Below are 24,548 nucleotides of genomic sequence, written 5' to 3'. Positions count from 1 at the left end.
AATGGTCAGGGGGGCCCAATGAAGGAGGGCACCAACATTGTTTTTTCCAAACGGCGATGGGCCCCTCCAGCATCGATCGGCAATGCGGGCCCCCCCGATCGGCAATACGGGTCCCACGATCAGCAATGCGGCCGCCCCCATCAATGGAAAGTAAGACAAGCAAGCAACGTGGGTAAGAAAGGCAACGGGAACTGAAATTTTGCAAGCGGTGCTGCTTGCCCAAAGCTTCCCTCTGACGCAGTTTCCTGTTTCCGCCTGGGCACATGGTGGGGTGGGGCGGGGCAGGGGGCCCAGTGTACTTGTGTGCCTAGGGGCCCTCGACGAATTAATCCTGCCTTGAGGGGATTTAAAAAGGTAGGGGTGTATGTAAAAAATTGTTAGTCGGCTGGGACTAATCAGAGGGAGGACAGGGTGTAGAGCCTGGCAAGGAGAATTTGGTTCAGAATTTATTTTTCTTGTTTTCCTCCTCTAAATCTAGGGTGTGTCTTATGGTTAGATGCGTCTTTTGGAGCGAAAAATACAGTAGTATTTGGTTTTCTGTTGTTATTTTTTTTTCTTAGCACAGGAAAGCTCTCTTGAGGAGAGAGGCACATCCTGTAGGTAATCAGCCGGCACCAGCACCTCTCCTCTCCATGCATCTTCCCTTCTCGCACCCCCCACTGGCAGCTCAGGGCCCATCTGTAGGGCCTTTGCGCATGCGCTGACAACAACATAACATCATGCATCCATGTGACATCATCGCATCAACTCCACGCATTTCTGGATGCCTCAATCTGCGGCCACTATATTTGTCCCCTCTTCTATTGAATCTGTTTATCTTGTCTATTGAGTATCTGTATATAGTGAACCAAAGAACTGAAACATTCTAGTTGCATAATATTTAAAGCCCAACACAAACCTCTCTGCAGATGTCTTTTCAAGGGCAAGACATACTCTGGTTCATAGTCTGTGTGTATCTGTTGCTGTGTTGGCACAATGTTTGATGTTACTTGATTGTACCATGTTTCAAGTTGACTTAAATAAAGTTTTTAAAAAACACAAAACACAGACAAGAAAATAAACTAAAAGGAAAGGGATTGGGGCTTGTAGATCACTTTTTTTGACGTTATACAACCACACTCAAAGTGGTTTACATACAGGTACATCATGCATTTTCCCTATCTGTCCCAGTGTGTTCACAATCTATCTAATGTACCCGGGGCGGTGGAGAATTAGGTGACTTGCCCAGGCACCAGGGAGCAGCACGGGGTTTGAACCCACCACCTCAGGATGCTGAGGCTGTAGTTCTAATCCTTAAAATAAATCGCCTTCCTACACAAGCCTAAATTAAAAATAGATTTCTGAAATTGATTGATATGATTAGTTGTGTCCTAATTATGGTCCTGTAACTTTAGCACTAAAATTATATGGTTATATGACATCTAAAAGCTGATGTTTTACTACAGTTAATTACTTCAAACATGAAATCCTGGCTATAAAAAGCCTAGCCGTCAAATATTAGGCATACAATGATGTAAAGAGATTTGTTTTTGTATCACCGATCCATTTTCTAGCATCAGCTGCGCTCTTCAGTGTGTCTGTTACTGTCCAGCAGGCTCCCTTCAGCTTTGCACTTCTCATAACCTTCAGTTTATCCACTGCAGACATAAAGATGTTTGACTCTAGTCCTGCTTTAGGGCTCCTTTTACTAAGGCGCGCTAGCGTTTTTAGCGCACGCAGGATATTACCACGCACTACACCATGCGCTATGCTGCTAGAACTAATGCCAGCTCAATGCTGGCGTTAGCGTCTAGCTCACGGGGCAATATAGCGTGCGCTATTCTGCGCATTAATGCCCTAACGCAGCTTCGTAAAAGGAGCCCCTAGTCTGATCCACATGGGGGGTAGGGTGGTGGAGGTGAATGTAGAATGTTGTATATTGAACATAAGAACATAAGAAGTTGCCTCCGCTGAGGCAGACCATAGGTCCATCCTGCCCAGCGGTCCGCTCCCGCGGCGGCCCATCAGGCCCATTGCCTGAGCAATGGTCTATACCTATCTATACCCCCCAATCCCTTTTTCTTCTAGGAATCTATCCAAACCTTCTTTGAATCCATTTAATGTTTTCTTGTCTACAACAGCCTCTGGAAGCGCGTTCCATGTGTCCACCACCCTCTGAGTGAAAAAGAACTTCCTAGCGTTTGTTCTAAACCTGTCCCCTTTCAATTTCTCCCAATGCCCCCTTGTGCTTGTGGTGCCCCTTAATTTGAAAAATCTGTCCCTGTCTACTTTTTCTATGCCCTTTTTCTATGCTAGAGCTTCTGATCAGTGTGTTTTCTCTAAACCATGTGCATATGTACCTGCACACCAGTGTCTCGTACCATAAGAAAACTCAGGCCTCGGAGGAAAGGGAGCTTCAGTCCTGAGAAGGGAAAATAGTCATGTGAACCACAAATGAAAAGGATCTTACATTTAAAAAAAAAATCCTTTTTAAAGATGCTTTTAACATTTAAATTTATCTCAAATTTAAATATCCTTAAGTTTCAACCTCCCCTTTCCCTTTTGTTTTTTCCTTCCTTGTCTATTTCTTCTAAGATAAAAATTGTAACTTTTTTCTCCTTCCCTCCCTACTCATGTTAGTATTATATTGATGAATTTTGTTATTTGGTTTGTCTTTATGTAATTTACCCTATTTTTTAAATTTTGTTCATCGCTTAGTAATTCAAATAGGCGATTCATCACATGCCAATAAAAACTTGAAAACTTGAAACAAGATCAATCCCCAAGGAACCAGCTAGAACAGGGAGAGCTTCTGTCAGTTATAGGGAAGTATTTTGGCCTTTTAATGGGATCCATGGAATTATAGAGCCTCCAATCAGACTCTGTGTGTGTGCGCAAAAGGGAGGAATCTATTGCCCTATAAAAAGAGGGAAGTGCTTATTTAATTTCATAATTATTTTATTCACTTACCCCCATTTTACTAAGCTATAGTAAGCATGCATTAATGCTTACCTCAGCTTGGTAAAAGTGCCCCTTATAAATCTAATTTAATATAATTGACAATTTCTGGGTCATTCTATGCCTATCTAGGTTCACAGTTACTTACATTTCAAGAGATTCACAAAATGTCTAGGAGGTGCAGCAGTAAACATAAGGTGAACAGATTAGTAAGTGGAGTTACTGGGGAAGGTGAAGTTGAATCTATCAAAGCAGAAATTATAATGAAGGCATTATATATGCAGTACAGTAGACTGAATTACAATCCAGTTGAATTGGATAATATGAATGGAGTGATTCTGTTGTGTGGAGAATATGAGGTAGATCATGTGGTATTGTATGATGCAAGTTATGTAGTTTGCAGAGCTTAGCCGTAATTGCTAGGTGTCCACTGAGAATATGCGAGGAGTGTGTGGCGCAGTGGTTGGATCTACAGCCTCAGCACCCTGGGGTTGTGGGTTCAAACCCCGCGCTGCTCCTTGTGACCCTGGGCAAGTCACTTAATCCTCCATAGCCCCAGGTACGTTAGATAGATTGTGAGCCCACCGGGACAGAGAGGGAAAATGCTTGAGTACCTGATTGTAAAAACCGCTTAGATATCCTTGATAGGCGGTATATAAAATCCTAATAAACTTGAAACTATGCTTTCAAAGAGCAGAGTCTTAAGCTTCTTTTGAAATCTACTGTAAGGTAGTTGGGTTCAACCTTGATGATCTTTAGAAGGTTGTTCCAGGTCTTTGCGCCAAGGTAGTGAGCTAAATATGCGCTTCTGCTGATCCTTCCTTTTGGAGAAGGATGGATCAGCAAAAGTGAGTTGATGAAAAGTTTTTATACGAGGTTCAGCGGAGTTCACATATAGGATATAAAACATTATACATGATAGTTTGAAGGCCACTGAAAAGTTCTCAGCCCAACTGTTGAGGGCAATGGGGCTCATAATCGAAAGAGAAAAACATCCAAAAACCGGCCTAAGTCGGCACTTGGACGAGCATTGTCCAAATACGTCCAAGTGTCGATAATAAAAATGGGTTTTGGACGTATTTTTAAATGACTTAGGTCTTTATAGTACCACTGAATGACTAAAGCTAAATGGGGCGTTTCAGGAAGATTATCGAGGGTGGGAGTTGGACGGGACATGGGCCAGCTTAGACTTAGTCGTACAGCATGTATAACCGAAAGTTATACAGCCCAGGATCAACGGAACTTGAACATTGTGACTTAGACCATTTAAAACATGGTCTAAGTCACAAAAACCCACCTAAATTCACCAGATAAGCACTGCAAACACATAAAATAGACCCCCACACACTACCCCAGTGATCACCAACCCCCCCCATAAAAATATTAATCACACCTTTAAAATTCAGCCTTCAGACCATCATCACCTGGCAGCCTGGCATAGGAAAGCCTAGTCTTCCAGCACAGAGGCGGCTTAAGCTGTTTTGAGGGTGGGTTAGGGACTCATGGAGAGGAGGACCCTTGCCCATAAGCCCCTGTAATCACTGCATTGATACTTAAACATGTGCACTCCCCTATACACCCCCAAACCCCTTTTTTACTGGCATATAAGTGGCTCCTGCAGCCATAAGGGCTATTAGGGTGGTAGATAAGTGGGTCTAGGGGATTCTGGAGGTGGTTTGGGGGGCTCACCATGACCTATAAGGGAGCTGTAGTGAGAGGAGAAGACATGGCACCCTTTTTGTGAAGTTCACAGCAGTGCCCTGTTAGGTACCCCACTATTTAGGTGCCATGTGTGGGTGTTCAGTCCATCACTTTGCAGACCCCTCCGATGTCCAACAGGGCTTATTCTAGGCATTTTTGACTTGGATGAAAAGTTAGACGAAAATGTGGTATAAAGATGGACGATTTAGCGACTTGGACGATCAGATCGGCAGGACGTATAGTTAGGCGATTTTCGAAACAAAAAAAATTTTGGACGTATTTTTTGAAAATGTGTCCTAGGCTGTTTCTTTACTTTGGATGACTTGCGACTTAGACGAAAATGAACTTAGATATTCTTTTCGATTATGCCCCTCCACATACTTAGTCCAGTGATTTAACATGTTTTCATTCCATATTTTTCTGACAGAATGAAAAAAGTTGAAAATCACTGGACTAGTGTGTATAGCCCTCGATGGAGACTACCTCAACTTTGTTAGTTGGCCTGAGAACTTTTCAGCGGCCCCTTCATAATGTGTGCAGAGATAGGTAGCCAGTGCAGACTGTTGAAGTAAAGTGAAATGGAATCAAATTTTTTCAGTTTGAATATTAGTCTTATTGATGTGTGTTGTATCAGCTGTAGCTTGCGCATAAGTGAAGTGTTTATTCCAGCATAGAGAGAATTACAGTAGTCTAACCAGGATAATACCAGCATTTGTGTCAATATGGCAAAGTGGTAAAATACACCTTATGAGCACTATTGGAAGAATATCAGTGGTGAAATATAAATTTTGCCAGCTTTTTACTTGTTAATACAAGCATAGAAAATAATATATCATTGTGAAGTGCCAAATTGTATCAAAGTGATTTATAATTATATATATATAATGTGAAAATCATGCCTGCTTTAGAAATCTAACATAGGTTATTGTATATTCAAGCAATCTGAATTTAAAATAAAAACTGGTGCTTTCTATACTATTGTACATATCTTACAGAAAATTACATTTATAAAACTGGGCATTTTAAATGCAGCAAATACTCTGCCCATATTTATTGAATATTTCTACTTTTCAACATCCTCTATCTCAAAGTCTATTCTCTAAAACAATTGATTGCCTGTGACACAACTCATGCCATTTGTGTCATTATTTGTCCTTGCCCTAAGCTTTATGCAGGCAAAACTATCAGGAAATTTAGAATCCATTTATTTGAACATCATAGTTGTACCAAGAGATAGATTAACAGCATCCTCAGTACAGCATTGCTTGTTTTTCAATCACACACGTTTGAAGATTTATCATTTTTGGTTATCAAAACTGGGACCTTCATGGAGAGATGGCAAAATTGATAGTTTTCTACTCAGGGAGACACAACACGTTACTTTTGAACTCAACACCATTGTGTCAGCAGGAATCAGGATATGGATTTATGAGGGTTTTTTTTTGTTGTTGTTGTAATTTACTTCACATACATAATTCATAGCCCTTGAGAGATTGTTCTATTTACCTATCTTTTTATTCCTTTGCTTCTGGTGTCTTCTATTCTCCTAATGCCTTTCTTCTAACCCATACCCCTTTCCCCCTCCTCTTCTTTTGTTTTCCTTTTTCCCTTCCCCCTCCCCCTCTGTTTCCTCTTCCATATTCCTATCCATTCTTCTTTCAACCCTCTTCCCTTCATTCTGTTCAACTTTCTATACCTCACTCTTTCTTCTTTTTCTCCTTTCTTCATATACTTCTAATATTCCTAGATAAACTCTTAATACCATATACATCATTGAACCTTACGATCTGCAGACCACATTTTATTTGTAATTCCCTCCCTAAAAATCATTAATACTCAAAGAAACAAAATATTCACAATTTATGCTCCGCAGCTAAAGAATGCTCTACACTCTCATCTTAGAGAACAAAAGCTCGATCACTTTAAGAGCAGCTTAAAGTCTTTTTTATTTAAAGATGCTTTTCACACTTAAGTATCAAATGTATGATACTTCTTTTTAAAGAAGTATACAACTCAGGAAACATCAGAGATTCCCCCTATCAGCTTCCCTATACTCTCTTTACTATAACTATTGTAGTTCAACCGCTTTCCCTGTTGTATCATGTTGGTCCCTGTACGGTTTGATATGTGTTCTTATTTTATAATAATGTACCCCGTTTTATCATATAGGCAATGCTACCGCGGTAAATGCACCGAAGCTCATTCAATTCCTATGAGCTTTGGTGCATTTACCGTACCGGTCCATGCTATTCGGCTGGATAAGAGACCCTTATTAGTTTGTATATACTTTTAACTTTATTTCAATCCTGTTGTTTTCTATTAATATTTCTCTTTTTTGATGAGGTAGCAATTTTTGTGTTTGTGTGATTTTGATTTTAAATTATTGTTGATGTTTATTTGATTTCATAATTGTTTTATTCACTTACCCTCATTTTACTAAGCCGCAGTAGAAGTATCTATCGTGGCCTGGAGCGCTAAATGCTTTGATGCTGCTCTGACGCTCATAGTAAAAAAGGGTCTTAATTTTGGTTGCGTATAATTTAGAAAAAAAACACCCCATAGAAAAATGAAGGCAGATAAAGACCATGGCCCTGATTCTATAAAAGACGTCTAAAGTTAGGCACCTACTGTAGATCGTCACACCTAGCTGATCTTGGCGCCTAAGTTAATTTTCTTAATTGGCTTAATCGGTGCTGATAATTGAAAGAGCCATTAAAAACAATCCAGTAGGCCACTAGGATGGTCTCAGGTCGCAAGGATCTCCCGTATGAGGAACGACTGGGTAAGTTGCAGCTGTACTCACTTGAGGAACACAGAGAAAGGAGAGACATGATCGAGATGTTCAAATATGTCACGGGCCGTATTGAGGTGGAAGAGGATCTCTTTTTCCTTAAAGGACCCACGGCAACAAGAGGGCATCCATTGAAAATCAGGGGTGGGAAATTTCATGGCGACACCAGAAAATATTTCTTCACCGAAAGGGTGGTTGATCGCTGGAATAATCTTCCACAACAGGTAATTGAGGCCAGCAGCGTGCCAGATTTTAAGAAAAGATGGGATTGGCATGTGGGATCTCTTCATGGAGGTAGTTAGGAGGTGGGCCATTAGTGTGGGCAGACTAGATGGGCCGTGGCCCTTTTCTGCCGTCATGTTCTATGTTTCTATGTTAGGCGCCTGTCACTTCAATGTAGTTGTCTTCACCGAGGCACCTATTGTCAAATAGGCATGGTTGGGATGGATTCAGGGCAGATTTTGGGCATGGTTTAACTTAGGTGCACTCATTTAGGCCACGAAAACCATGGCATGATTCTATAAATGGTGCCTTATGGATGATTGACAACCGAGCCTAATGGTGCCTAGGAGACAGGTGGCCTATATGTTCACAGATGACAGGTCTGGGATAAAACAAAGCTCAGTCCAACTAACATGCCAGATTAACCAAAATCAATGAAAAGCTATGGAAGCATTAAAAAAAAAAACTTCCATAGCTTTTCAGTGATTTTGGTTACTCTGGCATGTTAGTTGGACTGAGCTTTGTTTTATCCCAGACCTGTCATCTGTAAACATATACGCCACAGTGACCCCTGATGCAGGCGTTTCTCAGACGCCGAAACACAGTGCTGTGTCAGGTCCACAGCTTCTGCTTGTATCCTTCTGCTTGTGGTTTTACATCAGTGATCTTCAGTGCAGTGTTCATTGTCCGTTCCCACTTCCTTTTGTACTGTGGTCAAATAGTATGCCACATAACCAATTTAAAAAAATCATGTGCGGATTTAGGTTAGGCATCATCTTTGGGTTTTTGCCATGTACTAGTGACCTGGACTGGACACTGTGAGGATGGGCTACTGGACTAGATAGACCATTGGTCTGATCCAGTAAAGCCATTCTTGTTTTTATGTTTATAGAATCTGGCCCATAGGCTGCCTGGCATTTAGCTGTTAGCGCACCTTAATAAAAGGACCTCAGACTGGAATCCTCTTATAAGAAATGTATATCTGGATTGAAGATACACTACTTTAGGCAGGTCCTTGGACTTTAGGGCTTGGCCATTGGTAATTTTCAATAAGTTTGATTACACAGTCCAAGTATGCGCCGAGGATTAGGTCTCGGAACAGACTTTTTTTTTTATTTTTTACTTTATTTAGTTTTTAATGCCAACAAAAAGTGCAATACAATTTACATACAAATAATAATAATCAAATAAGCACTTATAAACAATTAGAATCTATACAAAAGATAAAAATTCCTTCCCCCCAGCCATCATCACCATCAGGAATAATACCAAAACAAAAGATATACCCCCTCCCGCTCCCACTCCCACTGGATGTATGGGTGCAATACAATGGAAAATAAAGATAGAGGACAACTACAACAAATCTACAAAAGACGTCAATGGACCCCAAACCAATATGAATATCTTATTATGCCCCAGCAAGTCAGCATTCATTTTCTCATACTTATAAGTTAAGCATAAGCTCGCCCACCAGAAAGGAAAACTAAGGCGATCCCAATTCTTCCAATTGCGAGTAATCATTTGCATGGCTATCCCGGTCATAATTAGGAAAAGCCAGCATTTATAGCGGTCCACGGGAGGCTTAATATGCAATAACGTTTCACATATAACTACCTCATACGTCAATGGAATTGATGCCTCCAGTATGGTATTAATCTGTTCCCATATTGACTTCCAAAATTTAAGTATCAAAGGACAATAGAACAGCAGATGATCCAGTGTCCCTACATCAAGATGACAGTGCCAGCATCTATTAGATTTAGAACTGTCTAATTTTTTAAATGAACAGGGGTCCAGGAACTTCTATGTAACAAAAAAACAAAAACATGTTTGTCTCATAGACATTTTTGACGGTAGTTTTAGTGGTGTAGTAAGGGTGGGGGTACGGACTGCTCTGGGCACTGTGTCGGTGGGGGTGCTGGCACCTCTCTGTCCCACCACGCTCATGCCATCCCTCCCCCCACTCCATACCTCTGTAGATCTTCGCTAGCACAAGCAACTTCTCTTGCTGGTTGCTCACGTCAGCTTGGTTCCCCTCTGAATCACTTCCGGGTCATGGGGCCAAGAAGTGATATCAGAGGGAAATTCAATGCTGGTGCAAGGAGCATGCTGCAGAAGCTATTCACGCTGGTGAAGATTTAGAGGTACTGGGGGGGGGGGGAAGACGGAGAGTGCGAGTGGGGGGTGGAAAGGAGCAAGGGAGGTGTGGAAGGAGCAGGGGGGGGGGGTGCTACCGCTCTGGATGCCTCTTAACCTTACTACGCCACTGGGTGGTTTCTAAGTGTGGCACCATGGTTCTTTGCACTATGAACACAGAGACACAGATGTTTCCACAGGTGCTGTATTAAGATTATAAATTTTCCACAGCACTTCTCTAAAAATAACCATCAGAATTCATCTTGAAGATCAACTGCACAAAGATGAAATACTCACTGATGTATTTTTAAAAATGTTTTCTTCTTTGTAGTCCTTCTACATGACATGCCTTCACAGCTGCTGAGACCCTCACTGACCCGAGGCCTGGAAGGGCATCTCCTTCAAGGTGCACCTTCAGCGCCATTCACTGGCAGCTGGGGCCACTCTTGACCTTCTTCCATGGGTCTGTGCCTAGAAACTCTGTGCTCAGCCCAGACCAGCCCCAATGGATGGATATGTGTCCATTTTATATTGTCAGTATTTCAATGCAGGGAATAGGAGATCTTTGAAATATTCTTTCAGTATATGAGTATATCCAGGAGCCCTGGAGCCATGAGTGAGATCTAATCTTGTCTGTCAGCATGTTATGTTAGATTAGGGGCAACAACACTTGGCAACTGTTTCCAGAACTTCTGCTGCAGCTTGGATTACTTGCTGTGCTTTTGGCTTGTCTACCTGCAGGGTGTGACAGTAAAAAGGCATCACATCTCTGTGATTTCTTTGAAAATAAACTTTAAAAACAAATGGAGAGAATCTTTCATCTTTCTTTGTCTTGGCACGCTTGCCGGCAAAGTTTGTTGTAGGCCTTTCATGTTGCCCTGTAAGAACTTGTTGACTGCACTGAATATTTTACTAGTCTGCCCCTGCAAGATACTGTCTCCGAACTTCCTAGATCAGATTGCAATTTTGGAACCATATTTTCATTGATATCTTTGAATGTATTCTTCATTTGTTAGGTTCTCTGAGGGCCAGATTCTCTAAACTCCGACATCTCTGTAAACAAAAAAAAATACCGTGGTGGGAGCAATTTTTGTTTTACTGGCGATTCTTAGCACAATAGCATACAAATTATATGCATGCTATGTGTGCGGAAAATTGCTGGGGAGGGGAGGAGCAGTGCTCAGAAGAAATACCTGACAGCTTCTCAAAGCCCCCCACCACACAAGCCGTCCCCCCTCTGTCCCCCCCCAATATCTTTTTTAGAAGACCGGCAGGAGGGGTGCTTATTCCCTCCCACCAGCAAGCCCGCCTCTTCAAAATGGCAGGCCTTCCCCTCCCATTGCATGCTGGGATGCACCAGGGAGGGGCCTAAGGCCCTGATTGGCTCAGGTGCCCAAGACCCCTCAACAGCTAAAATTGCTTAAGTATCCCACAATAATTTTAGGACTGACATGCGCTACCCCTGCGCTAGAAAATAAATTTTATATTTTAGCATTGGGATGGGTCTAGGGGTGGAGAGTGGGTATGCTTTGTGCTAACTAGTTAGTGCATGGTTAAAGTGTGAACCTTTACTGCCTACAAAATAGGTGGCAGTAGGGCCCATGTACTAATGAGAAAATTGGCACATGACCATTAATACAGAAAATAGAAAAATTGTCCATTTTACTCCTCCAGTATAAATGGCCTTAGCGCATGGGAATGTTTCACGTAAAGACATACTAAGGCAGGGGTCTCAAAGTTCCTCCTTGAGGGCCGCAATCCAGTCGGGTTTTCAGGATTTCCCCAATGAATATGCATGAGATCTATGTGCATGCACTGCTTTCAATGCATATTCATTGGGGAAATCCTGAAAACCTGACTGGATTGCGGCCCTCAAGGAGGGACTTTGAGATCCCTGTACTAAGGCCACTTTTTACTGCAGTTTGGTAAAAGGGCCCCTTAAGCTGAGAGCAAACAAAGATAAAAATGTATTATTAACTTTGTGTTTTCCTGTTATTCAACTTAACAAAAGTAAATTTCAAGAGATAAAAGTGCTCTTTACAAGTTGCATCAGTTCCCTTATTGATACTGAGGTGTAAGTATATATAGAAGTATGGAGTAGCTTAGTTGCTTTTCATTGGGTTGAGGGTACCAAAGTAGTGAGATTTTACAAAACTCACAAGCCAATATGGGACTTGTCCTTTCTTCTTTCTCTCCTAGAACTGTGCTCAAGCAACCACGAGTGGGAATCTAAGAGCCCAAAACTGTAACAGGATGCCTATATGAAAAGTCCAAAAAGGCAACTGGTTTAAAAAAGCAGCACGGGGGCACAATTGCTGATACACACATCTGCTCTGAAGCTGATATAAATTTATGCTTGTATTCTGTGTCTGAACTTGCACATTTTATGATATGTGAGTACACTTCTCCCTCTGTATCCACAGGGGTTAGGGGCAGAGCCGGCCCGCGAATATTAAAAAACACGAATAATATTCGGGCTGGCTCTGACCCCCCCCCCCCCCGCTTCCCCCCGGCATCCTTTAAGCCTTACCTGGTGGTCTAGTGGGTTTTTAGGGCAGGAGAGATCTTCCTACGCTCCTGCCCTGTGCAGATCACTCATAGGAAATGGCTGCCATGAGCTCTCGTAGTCTCTCGAGACTACTACGGGAGCTCACGGCAGCCATTTCCTATGAGTGATCTGCACCAGGCAGGAGTGTAGAAGATCGCTCCTGCCTCTCCCCCCCCCCCCCCCCGAAAACCTGCTAGACCACCAGGTAAGGCTTACGACGTCTTAAAAATAGCCCGAAAATGGATACAAAAAATAATTTGCGAATAACCAAATCCGCAGATACTGAAACTGCGGATTTGGAGGAAAAAGTGTACATTGCAATCCCATCCCTGCTGTTGTCCAACTATGTCTACCAAAACACCTACACACAGAGCAAAGTTTGTTGTACACACCTCTAAAGGCCTAGGAAGATCTGGAGACAGGGTAAAGGCTACAGTGTGAATCTATATGCAGTGGTGTGCCATCATGACCTTAAGGGCCTTCAGTGAATCCATCAGCGCAGCTGTGCTTTGTTTTATGTGTGTTTGTTTAATGTTTGCTGGAAGCAGTTTGATTGGATGAGCAGGCTGCCTGCTCAACCAATCAAACCATATCAGCAAAAAGGTAAACAAACAAAAAAAAATCAAAACAAAACACAGTTGGTTTGGGGATTCACTCAGCCCCCTTAAGGCCCTGAAGGCACTACTCTGAGATTTGATTGGTTGAGCATGCAGCAGTCAGAAGCCTGCTCAACCAATGAAATTACCTTAGGCAAAAGAAACATGTTCCCAGGGCCTTTGGAGGGAGCACGGACACGGACGGACACGGTCTGATGAGGACCAGCCAGCACGGTTTCAGCAAAAGGAAGATCTTGTTTGATGAACTTGCTGCACTTCTTCGAGGGAGTAAACATGCAGATAGACAAAGGCGACCCGGTCGACATTGTATATCTGGATTTTCAGAAGGCGTTCAACAAGGTTCCAAATGAATGACTACTTCGAAAAAATGCGAGCCATGGAATCGAGGGTGAAATACTCAAGTGGATTAAAAACTGGCTGGAACATAGGAAACAGAGAGTGGGGGTAAATAGACAATACTCGGACTGGAAGAGCGTCACCAGTGGGGTGCTGCAGGGCTCGGTGCTTGCACCCGTACTCTTCAACATCTTTATAAATGATCTGGACATTGGTACGATGAGTGAGGTGATTAAATTTGCGGACGATACGAAGTTATTCAGAGTAGTGAAGACACAGGGGGATTACGAAAATCTGCAACGTGACATAATCAAGCTCGAGAAATGGGCATCGGCATGGCAAATGAGGTTCAATATGGATAAGTGTAAAGTGATGCATGTTGGTAACAAAAATCTCATGCACGAATAGAGGATGTCCGGGGCGGTACTTGGAGAGACCTCCCAAGAAAAAGACTTGGGAGCTCTGATCGACAAATCAATGAAGCCGTCCATGCAATGTGCGGTGGCGGTGAAAAGGGTGAACAGAATGCTAGGAATGATAAAGAAGGGGATCACGAACAGATCGGAGAAGGTTATCATGCCGCTGTACTAGGCCATGGTGTGCCCTCAACTGGAGTACTCTGTCCAGCACTGGTCGCCATACATGAAGAAGGGCACGGTACTACTCGAAAGGGTCCAGAGAAGAGTGACTATAATGGTTAAGGGGATGGAGGAGTTGCCGTACAGTGAGAGATTGGAGAAACTGAGCCTTTTCTCCCTTGAAAAGAGAAGACTGATAGGTGACATGATTGAAACATCAAAATACTGAAGGTAATAGACTTAGCAGATAAAGACAGATTGTTCACCATCTCCAAGGTAGGGAGAACGAGATGTCACTCTCTAAAGCTGAAAGGGGATAGATTCCGTACAAATGTAAGAAAGTTCTTCTTCACCCAGAGAGTGGTAGAAAACTGGAACACTCTTCCGGAGTTTGTTATAGGGGAAAACACCCTCCAGGGATTCAAGACAAAGTTGGACAAGTTCCTGCTAAACTGGAACGTACGCAGGTGAGGCTGGGCTCATTTAGAGCACTGGTCTTTGACCTGGGGGCTGCTGTGGGAGCGGACTGCTGGGCACGATGGACCCACTGGTCTGACCCAGCAGTGGCAATTCTTATGTTCTTATTAAATCCCCAGCCCATGGTCAAAGCCAGCTCAACTGGAGGGATTACAGCGCCCTGCCTCCCAGCTAGTTCCCTCCTCTCTCTTCTGGAACAAGAGGCAGTGGAGTGTGGAATGGGTGGGGCCTAGTCGCCCGGCGGTAACAGCACTGATGGAAGCTTTTTCTTCTCGTCTCCCACCTGTCCACTGCAGTTGCCACCTCTAAGAGAGCCTCTCTCTTTCCCCTTAATCTTCTGTCCTTGTCCCTGGCAGTGATTACCTCAAACCCCGCTCAGCCAGCAAGTTGGGGCCTTTTTTCCTGCAGAGCTTGTCTACTATGACAATTTCCTGTTTCCACGCAGGTAGGGCCCTGCAGAGAAAATGTCCCAACGCTGGCTGAATGCTGGTTGAGGTAATCACTGCTGGGGACAAGGACAGAAGATTACAGAGAAGGAGAGGAGGAAGGAAGAGACACAGAGTAAGATAGAAAGGACATACTGAAATGGAGTTAGGTGAGAGATGAAGTGGGGAGCATGCTGGACAGGAAGTAAGGTGGAGAAAGGTCACATCAGGAAGAGATGCTGAAAAGGAAAGGAGACTGGGGGAAGATGCTGAAGAGGATACCAGGTGGAAGGAGAGATTAAGGGAAATGCTGGACAAGGTGGAAGGGGCCTAAATATGGAGGAAGACAGAAAATTGAGGATGGAAGATGGTTAGAAGATCAAGAGGAGAACTAGAGAGGAGCGCATTTAATAGGAGAGATCTGGGAGAGATGCTAGAAAGGAGGCTGAGTAGAGGAAGAGTTGGAGAGGAAGCTAGGTAGAAGGAGAGATCAGGGGGAGATGAGGATGGGTGGAAAGTTAGATGGGAGAAAATACTGGACATGGAGGAAGGTGGAAGGGAAAATTGGGGGACATACGAGACATGGAGAAAGATGGGAAATTGGGGTTATGTGTGCAGAAAAGAAGGCAGAAGGGGAGATTGGAGAAGATGATGGATAAGAAAGAAGATAGAAGGAGAGATCAGGGGCATGTTGGATATGGTAGAAAGGAGATGGGAGGATGTTCTAGACATGGAGGACGTTGGGAGGGAAGATTGGGGGAGATGCTGGTTAAGAGGGAAGATCAGAGAGAGATGGCTGGGCATGAAGGAAGGAAGTCAGGAGAGATGCCCGATATGGATGGAGAGGGAGAAGAGGGGAAATGTTTGACATAGGTTGTGGGGAAGGATGGAAAGGTAGACAGCAGCAGTAAAAAGAGCTTGAAACTGGAGTATGAGAAGGAGGGATGACATTTGAGAAGCAAACAAATAAATTGGAGAATGCTGAGCATGAAAAATCAATGTCTGAGGGGAAGAAATGAAGAAAATAGGACAGAAAAGAAATGTCAATTGGAGAGACCCTGGTGAGTGAGTCCCAGTTTTAGCACTGAAACTCTTTTGATCTCATTACTTTCAAAGATTCTTTTGAATCCAGTACCTGAGTACAAGGATTATTTTTGGAACAACTTCAGATTGGTATATAATTTTATTCTACTGGAGTTTTGCATAAGGATTTGCTCCCCCCCCCCCCAGTCATAGGAAGAATCAGGAAGAATACAGGTAGCATGGGGATGTCTACTCGCAGCACACCAATTTGAATATCCCAAAACATACCTCTAATTTGCGATATCCCAGCAATAATAATAATAATAAAACCTTCCTGTTTGTTTTTACTATTACAATGATTGTCTGCGCTATTACCAGAGCAGATTATAGGATAAAGTGTTGCCTACATTTAGGACCAGATGTACAAATGAGTTTTTCACATTTTGTGTTGACAGAACCGACAACTGTAGAAACTACTTGAGCACAGAGAGGCCTGTCAAAATCTATCAAAAGCAAACAGGAAAATAGTGTTTAAATATCATTTTCCTTTGATTTACAATGATAATGCAATCCATCCCTGAGAGAGGGGGTTTGGCAATGCAATGGAATAAATGGGTTTGATGACAGTTGTTCTCTATTGTTTTAGCAATTTTGGTGCACAGAAAATCTATGCTTATAGTGCTAATTTTACTTTAATTGTACATTCACATAAGCTCTATTAGAGTCTGAATAACAAGGAAGCACATTTTCTCAGAAGGGTGGCTTTCTTTATCTGATAAAACTCAATACTACAGGACCATAAGCCTTTGTGTAGAGCAGGCCTGCACAACTCAAAAATGATCCAGGGCTGCAATGAAGTCAGAAAATGTAGCGAGGGCCGCAGGTAGTGGCCATGGCTCGAGGCACCCAGAAGTCCGCGAACGTTGCTGTGATGACATCACATGCGTGCGTGACATCATCACGTCGACATTCGCGCATGCGCAGAGGCCTTCCAGATGGGCCCTGAGACACAAGTAGGGGGTGCAAGCATGGAAGAGGGCAGGAGAGGCACTGGCTGATTGCCTATAGGAGTGTTTCTCAACTACTTCAAGCTAAGTACCCCCAACCACAGACCTCCCAAGCTCCGCCCTAAACCCACCCAAGCTGTGCCCCAGATCCTTGCCCCCCTCTCTTGTAATGCAATGTTTTCCTTTCATTTTTCACATACACACAATACATACAGCAGATATAAATTTTCAAAACTGACACATTTCAATCACTAAATTGAAAATAAAATCATTTTTCCTACCTTTGTTGTCTGGTGATTTAATTAGTTTCTGGTTTGATTTCCTTCTGACTCTGCATCCAACATTTCTTTCACAATCCAGTCCCATCCTCTTTGGGTCCAGGTCTCTCTCTCTCTTTTCCATGTGCTGGATCCCTAGATCCAGTGTGTCAGTTCCCCTTTGTACCTTCCACCATCTTTGTTCCAGGTCTCCCTCTCTCTCCCTCCTCTGTTATGATCTTGCATCTCTCTGTTCGTCTTCAGGGTCTCCCCCCTCTGTCTGCACCTCCCATAGTCCAGCATCTGCCTCCTGTCTTTCCCCTTTGGTCCAGGCCTCTCTCTCTCTTTCTCTTTCTTCTGCTTATAACCCCCTCCCCCCTGCCCAGCATTTGTTCTCCTTTCTTCCAGGTCTTTCTCTGCCCCTCTCTCTGTCCTTCCTTCCTTCCTCCCTCCCTCCTTGGTCCAGAATCTTTCCACCTCTCTGCAGTCTCTTTCTCTCTCTTCCTTTTAGACACCCCTAAGTCCAACATTTGCCCCCCTCTCTTCTGCCTCCCCTTTGTTTCAGGTCTTTCTGTCTCTCTCACTCTCTGTCTTCCCCCTCCCCAGGGCCTGGCATCTCTTCTTCTTTCTTCCATTCTCCCCAGTCTCCCCATCCGTGGCACCAACTTCTCTCCCTCATTCTCAAACGCTCCATCTCCGCGTCCTACCTGCGCCTCTGAAGTTTCCAATAACACCAATAACTTTGCTTCTCCTAAGTCCCGTTCTCTGTGCCGCAACTTTTTTCCATGTGCCATGTCCCACCCTGCCGGAAACAGGAAGTTGCGGCAGAGGGAGCAAAACGTAGCCATTGGAAAGCTTCGGAGGGAGGTTGGTGTTTACAGAGAGATGCCAGATAGAGGGGGAGGGGTGTTCGGTGTGGGTTTGACGGGAAAGAGGGAAGATGCTGAGTTGGGAGGGGGTTGGAGATAAGATTGGATTTGGTTGGGTTTTAGTTTGAGAGGAGGTGGAAGATTGGACATCTACACTGTTGTCAAGGCATCAGGCCAGCTTAAGTTCCAGGCCAGTTATGGAACTGAGTTTAAGATTTGTAGGTTCATGGGGACATACTCTAGTCCGTATAGTGTAACAGGAAAATTTATAAAGGGAAACTCTCTAAGGCATAAAGAACACATGGGATTTGCTTATGAAACTGATATGTATTCTCAGCCACATAAACTTCAGCCCTGTCTCTTTTCGGCCAGGTGATATTAACTATTCTATTTCAAGCATGAGTAGGTTTCATTGCAGATGGAAGGGCTATTTTACTAATCATTTAACCTGTCTTAACTGTTTAGATACAAGGATCCAATGCTGGTAGAGCTATCCTCCCTATTTAACCCGATTAGTATCTGGCCCCAAACTGTTGTCAAGTACCAGCCAGACTCCACTGAAGAACACAGTATATATAGGCAGCAGAACGCTTTTTTGTTTGGGAGGCCCAAAAGCTGCACCTTAGACCCCCACCCCAGACCTGTCCAAGCTCCTCCCTTGACCTCACCCCCATAATAATAGCACTAATTGTATACACCATTTCTTCCATTCATTTTTCATAGACATACAATATAATCTTATTAATAATACACAATGGTAATCACAAAATTAAACTACACAAAGTGCACTCTTTTTCCTCTCCCCACCACTGCACAGCATTTCTTCCTCTCTGCTCCACCCCCCATGTGCAATGTCTTCCTCTCTCTCTCTCTCTCTCTCATTCCTTCCCTTGCTGCAAAGGGAGTGGGGAAAGAGAGAGAGGGATCCAGGATGCTTGTCTCCCACCCCCTCTAGTGCCACATCCAATATTTTGCCCTCTCTTAACCTCTGGACTGTGTGCAGCATCTTTCACCCATTAGCCCCATGTCTAACATTTCTGCTTCTATCACCCCTCTCCAGCTCCATACCACATCTCTTCCTCCATTCCCTCCTGTGACCCAATGTGCCTCTCTTCCTCCCTCCCTTCTGTGTCCCAAGTTCATGCCCCCTCTCAAGAGTGTGTACCTGTGTTCTAGCTGGCTCTAAAACATCCAAGTAGGTCTCCTTCTCCTTCTTTCCAGCTGCACTTCTTTTTTCATAAAGCCACAAGCAGCAACAGCAGATTATGGCCAGAGGTCCTGGTGTGCTCCCAAGTATGACATCTCTCATGTCTCACAGTCCCCAGTCCATATTGCCTCCTCCTTTTCCTAGCCATGTCTTCTCTTCCTTCACTGCTTTCCCCGAGTTGTTCATCATTCCCTCCCCCTTCTGTCCCCTCCCCGAATCTCTCTCCTTGCCCCCTCCACATCCATTTCTCCCTCCTCCCTGCCTTCCCTCATGTCCATCTGTCCCTCTCTTACTTCCTCTGTCCATATCTCTCCCTTCCTCTTGTTCCCTTCCCGAATCTCTCTCCCTCTTCTCATCTTGCCCCCTCCCCATCCATTTCTCCCTATTTCCCCCCTCTGCCTTCCCGCATGTCCATCTCTCCCTCTCTTACTTCCTCTGTCCATATCTCTCCCTTTCCCTAGATCCACATGCTCCTCCCTTCTACACCAAGCTGTCGGCACTCAGTAATGCACACCTGCTGGCATCTACTTCTCCCCCTCCTCCCTCCCACCTGCTCACCCGCCCGCCGCATTTAACTTTTTAGAAAAGCGCCGCGCCGCTCTGCTGCAGGCCTCAGCGTCTTCTCTCCACTGCGGCCAGCCTTAGTGGAAACAGGAAGTTATCAGAGAGGGTGGGTCGCTTTGGAAAGAAGACGCCGAAGCCTGTGGCATAGTGGCGCAGCGCTTTTCTAAGAAGTTAAACATGGCGGGCAGGTGAGCAGGCGGGAAGAGGGGAGGATTAGATGCAGGCAGGGACACGTTAGAGAGGCATGCTGACCGGTAGCAAGCTCCCAGCCTTGCAAGAAGTGGGGGTTTCTCCCCAATGGATCACCTACAGGATGAGTAATTTTTGGGGAGGCCAAGGCCCCTGTGGTCCTCCCTGTTCCGACGCCTATGACAGTATACGGTATACTCTACACTGGAGTGATTCCTTACTTAATCAGCAAGTGCTGGATAGGTCCCAGTTAGACATTTGTTTCTTAATGTTGCATTTTCTCCGGCCAGTTGTGTAGATGAAGTTCCCCGGAGCTAGGACCAGTGTTACCAATTCTTCCTCAGAGGAGGACAGGTCACTGTAACCCTCAGGGCCAGTGATGCACATTTTAATAAGCTATCTGGATAAAACCTACTTATCCATGAGAAGAATGCATTGGCTCCCTGTGGAAGCTCAGTGCTTTTTTTTTTAAATGTGTACATCTGTTATTAGGATTCTTCAGGGTCAAGCACCGAGATAACTGATGCGGCAAATTGAGACACCTCATACTGTATACACTACGCATTCTAAATTTTCCTTAACACTTCTATATCCTTTGGTGAGATTAAACAGAAAAAAAATATCACCATTTGCATTCCAAGCAGCTAAATGATGAAATGCTTTCCCTTTATTCTTTAAATGTGAGCAGTGTTATCTGACAGTCAGGAAACTTTTGAAAATGGCCATGTTTAGTAAATTTCTTAAATTAGTTTTTAGCATGGATTTGCTGCATTTTCACTAGAACTGGTTGGTATTTTGTAAATGTTGTCCACGCAGAGGCTAATAGGTGCGCAGTGGAATACCAATATTTTACTGTATTGTATGTCGAAAGCTATTTGCATAAATCCCTCTTATATGGTCAGTTTGAAATTCAAATGCATCTGGCTCTCTCTTAACCTGGTTAGAGCAATATTGACCTAGGTTGCTTGACTTAGTTTGTCCTCATAGCTTCTTAGTTTATAAATATCCAGATATTCAGGCTAAGGAGCGTAGTTGTCAATGTGGGCTACCATTAAAATATATTGTTTTATTACCAACTCATGTTTTTTTTTTTAGCATAGGCCCCATTTTATGCAATGAGCCCTATTACTAAAAAGCTGAAATTAACAGTAAAATGGCAGGTCTTAACAGTAGTCCACATTTGATAACTTCTTCCCTATGATGGTTAAGTTTCCCCAATTTACATGCCTATTTCTTTCTTTCTTCAATTTTCTATACTGTTCTCCCAAGGAAGCTCAGAACGGTTTAGATGAATTTATTCAGGTACTCAAGCATTTTCCCTGTCTGTCCTGGTGGGCTCACAATCTATCTAATGTACCTGGGGCAATGGGGGATTAAGTGACTTGCCCAGGATCACAAGGATCTGAACCCACAACGTCAAAGTATTGAGGCTGTAGCTTTAGCCACTGCACCACTCTAGAATGCAGTAAAGGTGAGCCCAGTAAAGGGCAGTCAAGTCATTGTGACATCACAATAGCAACTCTGGTTATCAGAGGCGGAAACTTTTCACACTATTTATTTATTCAATTTTCTATACTGTTCTCCCAGGGGAGCTCAGGACAGTTTACATGAATTTATTCAGGTACTCAAGTATTTTTCCTTGTCTGTCCTGGTGGGCTCACAATCTATCTAATGTACCTGGGGCAATGGGGTAGGGGTAGGGGATTAAGTGATTTGCCCAGGGTCACAAGGAGCAGCATGGGTTTGAACCCACAACTCCATGGTGCTGAGGCTGTAACTTTAACCACTGTGCCACACATATTCAAATCTATCTAAAAAACCTGGCTCTTCTCTAACATGTAATCCTATTTTTCCCTTACTTTTCCACTCTACTTATAAGCTTATGTAAATCTTTTCCTATCCTTTCTCATATTTTAAGTTCTTGTAAACCGTACCGAGCTCTACTTCCGTGGAGAAGATGCGGTATATAAACTTAAGGTTTAGTTTAGTTTAGATAGATTTGTATGGCTCTCTCTCTACCACCATTCCCTCTAAGATGAACAGGAGTCCTCTAAATTGCATTGCTGTCAGTGTGTGTGTGTGTGTGTGTGTGTGTGCTTCAATATTTTGTTTTCAATCATTAGGGACAGGCAGATTCCCTGGAGTTCTGCAGAGTTTTCATGTCCCTCATTATTGAAAATATAATAGTGAAACAGCACCCCCCACTGGCAGGACCATAAGTGGAAAACTCAGTGGCATAGCCAGGGAGGTTGGCATCTGGGGCGGTGGCACCCAGCATCGTCATGCTGAGTGTCCCTCGCTCTTCCCTGCTATACTTTGCACCCCCCCATTTGATTGCCTCTTGCCCTTCGGATGTCATCTTCATGGGGCCTCTCCTCTTCTTTGCACCCCCTGGCATACCTGTTGAAATGTTCACCAGCGCAAGCAGCATCTTCCACCTGCTGCTGGTGCCAGCCTCAGCTCCCTTCTGATGTCATTTCCTGGTCATGCGACTGGGAAATGACATCGGAAGGGAGCCAAGTCTGGCACGAGCAGCCGGTGGAAGATGCTGCTCGGGTTGGCAAACATTTCAAGAGGTATGTTGGGAGAGGAGGAGAGGTGCCGATGCACCCGGGGCGGTCTGCCCCCCCCCTTACTACACAATTGGGAGGACCCCTGTCCAGTTTAGAGAGCACTGTGCTCCCTACTTAGCAACTTAATGCTTACTGACTTACAGGTGCTTAGCTTATTAATGGGTTCTTTTACTAACTTATGGCAAAAAGAGGCCTTAGTGTGCCCTTGCCCTGGTTTTTCGTGTGCAATAAGGTCATTTTTTCTCACAGCCGTAAAATAGCCAGTTTTCCGTGTTTGTATTAATGGCCATTCGTTAAAGTGGCTAATAGCATGATAACCACTGATAACAACCACTGATAACAAATACCATGTGAGCTCTTACCACCAACAATTTTATAGGTGACACAGGTTCAAGCAGGGATCCTGTCCTAACCAGTGAGCGTGCAGTAATGTAGCTGAGCAAACTGATTAGCACACGAACGCCCCCCCTGGTACATCCCTCCCCAAAATAGAAGCATTTTTAAAAAAAATTATTTTATTTATCAAGTTTTCATTAACATTTCAAGTATCCAATTGTACAGAAAGATAAAGTTAAACAGAAAAAGAAAAAATATTTTACCAATATATAGTAATTTAGTAGCTTAACTTTAACCCAGGGGTGTCCAACCTGTGGCCTGAGGGCCGCATGCAGCCCCGTGAAGTATTTTGTGCGGCCCCGGTCGAGGGCGATGCAGTGTTTTCCTCTGCTGCCCCCAGGTGTTTACCATCTTGCCGGCTCCCTCCTCTGTCTTGCTGCAGCGTTTATGAGGCCCCAGAAACATTTTTTTTGGGCCAATGAGGCCCAGGAAAGCCAAAAGGTTGGACATCCCTGCTTTAACCCAAGTCCTCAAAATGGAATCCAAGGCTTAGAATCAGCGAGCAATTAATAACACAAATAAGTAACATAAGAAATAAGAAAAATCCCCAAAATAGAAGCATTTTTTAGCATATAGATTAGCGCATCCTGTGGTATACCATTTTAAGCTATGTTAGGCGCACGTTAGCAACTATCAGAGCTTAGTAAAAGGACCCCTAAGTTATTGCACGTCACATGAGTTTATATACAAAATCAGTATGCGCAACAGAATTGCAGCTAGAAAGCTAGTCCCTGTGGATTTTTTTGTTGTAAAATTATATCATATGCTTATTTGAATAGACAGAAACTGTATTAAAATGTGAACAGTAAGAGATATAAGCTGAAACTCATCTTAATCTGTATACATAACCCAACGGTAGCGCCATTTTCTAGCTGGATTTAAAGCACACGGTCAAACTGACAACAAGCAACGCAGTCAGGCGGCGAAGGCACTGCTGGGAGAGGTTTTTATTGTGATAGTTTTTTTGTAAATCCCATTGTTCTAATTGTGCTAGGCAAATAAAATAAAAACTTAGTACTGTCCAGGTGCTACATTTTACAGCCATTTCCCAATGCAGCAAGACTTCTGATGGGTTGTCAGTGTGCCATTTTTTTTGCTATACATGCTAAACATCAGTATTAAGAAACACTACTTTTGCAGAGAGTTTATGACTCAATATGTTTTGAAGCACCTGATATATGATTAATATTTTATATGTAATATTTCATTCCCTTGGCTTGATATACTTTTGGGCAACTGTGGGATCTTTCAGTACTTTGGATCAGGTGCTATAAATAATACATCACTCATGAAAGTGCTGCAGGCTAGAAAAAAAAGGAAAAGAAAGAGGGACCTCTTACCTCTGGTCATCACAATTGCTGCAAGGACTTTGTGGCGTGCGTGAATGGAAGTGAAATTGTCTGTCAGTTCTTGAAACTTCCGCATAACCAGTTGATATATGGTGTCTGCAAAGTCCTGCAAGATCCAATCAACAGGAATTTGATCAATATTTTGACTGAAGCGGCCAGGCGCGCCTGAAGATCTGTAGAAAACCATTCTGGCAGAAAAATTCCACAGATGAATAATTAACTGTTTTGAAATCGCATAAATAAATTGTAAACGTAAGACTGTGAAGCACATACGAGTATATATCGTGATATATATATATATTTATGCAAAACACCCAAATTCAAAAAGTGTTGGGTCAATATTGAA

General features: G+C 43.5%; 1 protein-coding gene across 3 annotated transcripts in view; it reads right to left on the bottom strand.

Moving 5' to 3' along the window:
• The window catches only part of LOC117354294 (double-stranded RNA-specific editase B2-like), a 134,190-nt gene extending 109,897 nt beyond the window's left edge, over positions 1-24,293 (bottom strand). The window contains exon 1 of one of the 3 annotated variants that reach the window (XM_033931538.1): positions 24,194-24,293. In XM_033931538.1, coding sequence (XP_033787429.1) covers positions 24,194-24,278 — 85 coding nt within the window. In that variant the 5' untranslated portion in view covers positions 24,279-24,293. Of the gene's footprint in view, positions 1-17,079; positions 17,372-19,689; positions 19,806-24,193 lie in introns of those variants that run through there. The other 2 variants (XM_033931539.1, XM_033931537.1) reach the window with 2 other exon arrangements.
• Positions 24,294-24,548: the final 255 nt, after the last annotated feature.

This window comes from Geotrypetes seraphini, chromosome 2 (genome assembly GCF_902459505.1).
Source record: "Geotrypetes seraphini chromosome 2, aGeoSer1.1, whole genome shotgun sequence".
NCBI lineage: Eukaryota > Metazoa > Chordata > Amphibia > Gymnophiona > Dermophiidae > Geotrypetes > Geotrypetes seraphini.
Note: the sequence above shows the minus strand (reverse complement) of the source record. Positions and strands in the feature narration are given on the sequence as shown.